The sequence below is a fragment of the Coturnix japonica genome, chromosome 2 (assembly GCF_001577835.2).
Source record: "Coturnix japonica isolate 7356 chromosome 2, Coturnix japonica 2.1, whole genome shotgun sequence".
Taxonomy (NCBI): domain Eukaryota; kingdom Metazoa; phylum Chordata; class Aves; order Galliformes; family Phasianidae; genus Coturnix; species Coturnix japonica.
Window position 1 is genome coordinate 116,494,229 of NC_029517.1, and position 5,852 is coordinate 116,500,080.

The 5,852-nt window shown below is 50.4% G+C and overlaps 1 protein-coding gene across 1 annotated transcript in view; it reads right to left on the minus strand.

Annotated features, from left to right (window-relative positions):
* The window catches only part of YWHAZ (tyrosine 3-monooxygenase/tryptophan 5-monooxygenase activation protein zeta), a 25,426-nt gene extending 20,373 nt beyond the window's left edge, over positions 1–5,053 (minus strand). Inside the window, exons 1-2 of the mRNA XM_015856086.1 lie at positions 4,919–5,053; positions 2,905–3,208 (exon numbers count right to left, since the gene is read on the minus strand). Of these exons, the coding sequence (XP_015711572.1) occupies positions 2,905–3,198 (294 nt within the window). The 5' untranslated portion in view covers positions 3,199–3,208; positions 4,919–5,053. The remainder of the gene's footprint in view (positions 1–2,904; positions 3,209–4,918) is intronic.
* Positions 5,054–5,852: the final 799 nt, after the last annotated feature.

The window sequence follows — 5,852 nt, forward strand, 5'->3', positions numbered from 1 at the left end:
AACCCAGAGCTTGGTATATATTCTGCACCAGGTGGGTTAGAAGGGCTGTTTCTTCCAACCCACTGGTGGTTTGATTCCAACTAATGAGGGAAGAGCCAGCCCTGGCTGCACCTCACTAGTCACAGCCTCTTCATTGCTTTCCACCCCTCAACACAGAGGTCTGAGCAGCAGTCACTTCCACATTGAGCCATGATGTAACACTCCAGGGTATTAAATATTACTTCAGAGCCTAATAAGCGATTGAAGGCTACAGCTCAAACAGATACACAGTCTTAATAAGGGATACAAAAGTTTTCAAGCCATATTTGTACCAAAACGGATAGGTTTGGTGACTGGGAACTGAAAATTTAACACTTCTGGTTACACTAATGGCATACTTTGTAAAAACTATAGTTTGGTAAGCATTACTCTTTGGTCCTGTGAGCTGTTATGCACCAGGCTACACTATGCAAAACTAGAGAATCTTAGAAATAAATAAATGAAATCCTAGTTCTTCCTTTGCATATGGCAACATACAGACTCCTGTTCATAGGGGAAAAAATAAATTACTACTTGCCCCTCCATTAAAGCAAAGCAGCTTTCAAGTACAGCAATACAGTCAGTCACATTTCTAGGCAGGTAAGAACATAATGCGAATAGGACAACTCAACCAAGAAACAAGTACATTTTAACATATAATCCAACCCTTGACTGCAATTCTCAAACTTGGTGCATTCTGTCTGTCAGCATTTTGAATATTCTATCATTTGAATATCACATTTCACCCCACCCCCATTTTAAAACAGCTCTTTCAATTTAGGTTTAGTTACAGCAAATCACTGCCTGAGGCATTGTTTCAACCGGACAGTGATTTTCCCCTTAACCTATTAAGAAAAACTGGACTGGCAACACTGAAAATGAGCAAGACATCAGCTGCCTAGAAGTAGTAACAAGGCAAAGAATATTCATTTCTTTAAGTGCTTTACACTTCTCTTGGTACACACACGAATTCAAGTCTTATTGAGATGGAACAGATTAAAACAAGATTCTCCTCCTGCATTCCCCTCTCCCAGATCCTACTACTGCAGCAGACTCAACAACAAGGATTTTGTTTTAGCCTTGTATTTAGCATGCACAATAAAAGCAAGCCAGCTTTGCCTCCATCTGGCTTTCATTATCAGAAAAATCTAATTGCAAACACTTTGTTAAGTTCTGCTAAAAAAGGTTTCTAAGCCCAACGGCATCATTGAAATTATTCCTTCAACACAACCGGAGTTTACAAGAGAAACTCAGATCATTCTGAAGCACCCGCCCTCAAGGACTTTCTCCATTAATAAAATAAATTAATAAAATAAATTAATAAAAATTGTAAAGAAACAAGGAATTACAACATCAGATTATAATCTCTATTTCCCAGGCTTCAATAGATGAGTTACTACTTCACATAACAGGCAGTAAACCAGGGTTTCCTCCTGTACGTGTGTTTGGCACTTTGATTTCTGGAAGAAATTTAAGAGCTATCCTCACGAAATAAAGAAACCTACATTCATGGTGCATTACCAGAACCGTGGAAGACAAGGCTCAAAAGTTATCCATGCTGACTTACACACGCCCCCGGAGAACCAGCCTCCTAGAGGCAATTAGCACCCATGGCATTTAGTTATCCTATACAACATGTGAAATTTATGCTGCTCATTGATGGTAATTTTACTTTGACATCAGGTCTTCAAGCACGTGCTCAGCTACTTAAGACTCCCCCCCTATCACACACCATGGTCACGTCCATGTATATGACCTGGATGCACAGGACACACCAGTAGGGTCCGTGTCCAGCTGACAGCACCAGGTACCTCCCAGCTGGTGGCAGGACAGGACACCCTCTGCTCGTGTGCTCACTGTGGCACTATTGGTACTGGCAATAGGAAAAACTGACAATGTAGAACAAGCATCTGGAAGAGATTCAGATTTTATGACACCATTTCCCACTGCAAAGAAAAACATGTATCTACCAACAGTGTACATAGACTTTAACATATCTACAAGTCACAGCAAATCTTAGCTTGGAACTCTCCTTTTTTGTTTACTTCTGAAAGCCTAAAGTTTAAGAGGCTAGCGTAGCATTGCTACTGCCTCTTCCTGCAGGCAGCTTTCTGCATGGCTGAGTCATAACTAACATTACATCATCTTAAACAGGGAGGGGCACAATTTCCGTAGAGTAAGAACTACCTCTTACAACCAGTGCAGCATTTTAAAGTCACAGAAATCAGTGTGATCTGGGACACAATTACCATGTAGGGGAGGACTGGAAAACCCCAAACCAAACCTTCCCCTCTTCAGTCTCAAATAAATACTGCATATAAAGGAATAGTTATGAAAAGTTAACACAAGGTTTAAACATGTCTCCAAATATACTGGTGCTTGTAATTATACTCCCATATAAAAGAATTGATACGTTAGAGGGAAAGAAAAGGGAGGTTGTAGTGAGCTGGGGGTTGGCCTCTTGTGTAATTAGTGATAGAACTAGAGGGAATGGTTTTAAGCTGCGCCAGGGGAGATTCAGGCTGGACATTAGGAAATATTACTTCTCAGAAAGGGTAGTCAGGCATTGGAATGCACTGCACATGGAGGTGGTGGAGTCACCGACCATGGGAGTGTTCAAGAAACGTTTGGATGTTGTGTTGATGAATATGATTTAGCTGGGAAGTATTGGTAATGGTTGGACTAGATGATCTTCTAGGTCTTTTCCAACCTTGCTAATTCTGTGATTCCGTGAAAAGTTAGACAGTTTTCTAGTCTTGTCCTTCAGAAATACTGTAGGACACTGTCTTTAATTAAAGGTCAGATAGAGGCATCCCTAACGAGACCCGGCACCATTCACCCTGCAACCCTAAGGTAAAACACAACAACAGTTTTGTTATTTCTCACCAGCACATCATTGCAGATGTCTCTTAGCTCAGTCTCAATTTTCTCTCTGTATTCTCGAGCCATCTGCTGTTTTTTCTCAGCGCCTTCCGTCTTTTGTTCGATACTTGAGACGACTCTCCAAGATGACCTACGGGCTCCTACAACATTTTTATAGGCAACAGAGAGGAGATTCCTCTCTTCATTGGACAGCTCGGCTCCTTGCTCGGTCACGGACTTCATGCAACTCGCCATGTCATCATATCTTTCAGCCTGCTCAGCCAGTTTGGCCTTTTGCACTAGCTCATTTTTATCCATGCTGAGATTTCTGAAGAGGAAAAAATAGCGAGGCGTTATTAAGACAACGGTTAAGGACAAAGATGTTTCAACCTCACACGCAGAACAGCCATCCTTTAAGTAGCCTGGAATTAAGAAGTACAGCTGAAATCTGGAATGCAAGGCACACAAACACTCAAACATAAAGTCCTTTTTTTTCTTTTTTTAAGAGAGAAGCAAAGTTAAATGGTTTAAGTTATTTCTGAAACGCAAATAAAAGCATCCAAAGAAACCAGAAGCAAATAATTCCCATCTTAAGTGCACACGTGATCCCAGTTCCTTGCCATCACTTTCTCTTTAGAGCACATTCAAGCTTCGGTGTCAACTGCACCTAATTATGAATGCAACTAAATTGATAAAGAAAATAGCCAACTGTATTTTTGCCAGAGGAACTGACAAAAAAAAGGCCAGGCAAACAGTATCATACAACTCCGTGCCTTAAAAGAACCTTACTGCTCCATCCAGAAAGGACTGGAAGAGGGATGTGCCAATCAAACCCCACATCCGATGCTCTAGAGCCAGAACAGAGCAGAGCCCTAAGCTGGAAGGACCGCACCTCCCATGGTGGGAACCTCCCTTCTCCAGTCAGGCTACGCTGGCCTTCTGACCCAGATACAGCTCCTGGGCCTGAGGGGTTATATTCCAGAGACAAAGAGATTTTTACAATTGGGAAGAAATATGACGTCGATGTCAGTATTTCACTAGCACAAGCTGGTTGGGATGCTTCATAACCTGGATCCAGTCAAGGCTTGGGCTCCTGATAGAGACCCTTGTGCCTATTGGGGGGGAAGGGAGAACAACCCTTCCTCCCCCCACCTTTTTATGTACCTGGCACGGTCCTCTGGTGTTTGGTGACCTATCATCCTTCAAAGCTCGTTTAACCAAAACCCGCTTTGGTCAGGATGCTTTATTCATTCCCACGCGTTCCACACACAAAACCCCGCACCTTACCCTGCAACCTATTGTCATTTTACACCAAGAAACCACGAGTTTCTTGGTGTAAACCTCCCACAGACGACAAAACCCGAGCGCGTTTCAGCCGTCCGGTCCCCCGGCCCTTTGAGCAGCCCGAGGCTGGAGGCCGCAGCACGTCGATCCGCCCCGCTCTCAGGAGCCATTTTAAGGAGCTCCGAGGCCCGCACTGCCCGCACCGAGCGCCAAGACCGCGGTTGGGCCGCGCTCCGCCGTAAGATGGAGCCGCGGGCGGCGGGCAGGGCAGCACGGCTCAGCACAGCGCAGCACAGAGCAGCGCCCGGCCCCCGCCTCGGGGCGGCTCCGCCCCATCCGCGCCCGCCGCATCCGCCCTCCGCCGAGCCACACAGCGCCGCGCCCGCGCCTTTGTCATGGCGGCCGGGAGCCGCAGCCCTGCCCACCGCCGTGCGCCCTAATCCCGATCACCTCCGCACGGCAACGGGGGCGGCGGAGCGGCAGGAGGAGGAGGAGGAGGAGGATGCCGCCTGCCCGGCCCGAGGCGGCGGAAGGAGGGAGGAAGGGGGGGGAGCCGTGAGCCGTATCCCCCCGCTCCGCGCTGAGGGCCCCGCGCTGAGGCTCCCCGCCCCGCCGAGCCGTGTTCCCCCCGCCGCCCTCCCCGCCAGCCCCCCCCGCCCCGCTCGCTGCCCGCTCTACAGGAGGGGCCGGGGCCGTTGGCTGCCCGCCTGCCGCCCGCTGGAGCCGGCGGTCGGTCGGTGTGGGGCCCCGTTACCTGCTCGGTGCGGCTCGAGGCGCGGTGTGTCGGGGCTCGCGGCGCTGTGTGTGTGTGTGTGTCGCGGCTCGCGGCGCTGCAGCCTCTTTCCCAGCGCCACACACGGCGGCTCCGCCAATCACCGCGCCGCTCCCGCGCGGACAGCGCAGCGCCCGTGACGTCAAGCGGCGCCATGGCAACGGAGAGGGCAAGAGCGCGAGCACGCGCCTCCCCCGGCGCAGGCCGAGACCGGGCCCCGCCCGCGGGAGCGCGCGTCCCCCTTATCCCCGCCGGCCCCCGGCGCTCCCCGCTCTGTGTGTGTGTGCCGCCTTTGTGTCTCACACCCGGGCCGAGGAGTCACAGCGGCCCCGCCGGGCTCGAGAGCAAACCCCGCCGGGATGGGGTGCGGGACGAGGGCCCCGGGGCCTGCGAGGGGGAGGAGGAGGAAGAAAAGGAGGAGGAAAGGGGGGGGTGTTGGAATGCTGAACGCTGCCCGTGTTGGAAAGGCTGGTTTATTTTATATCGAGGTGCTGGATGGCCGCATTCACCTCAGCCCGCACCGCCTTCCTTCCCTCGAGCGTGTGGGGCGGGGAGCTGCCCCGTGTGCTGCCTCACACAGTGCAGGGCTCGGGGAGGTTCCCCCTTAGAGACCCGCACCGAAGATATCACGGAGCAGAACCATCCTCGCTGGAAGAGGGAGATTCCTCCCTCCAGGCGTTCATATTGATGGAGATTCCAGCCGCAGCTCCACCCTGCTCCTTCTCGGTGCAAGATGTGACACAGCCTTACCCGGCTGTCACGTGGCACATTGCCGCATCTCAGCTGTGGGGATGGGAAGCAGCAGCTCTGCCCGCTGCCCTGCCCGCTCACTGACCACGAGAACGAATGGTGCGGGACACACGGTGTGTGTGTAGGCAGAGCCTCCACATCTCTTGCTAGGCAGCGTGTGGGATTA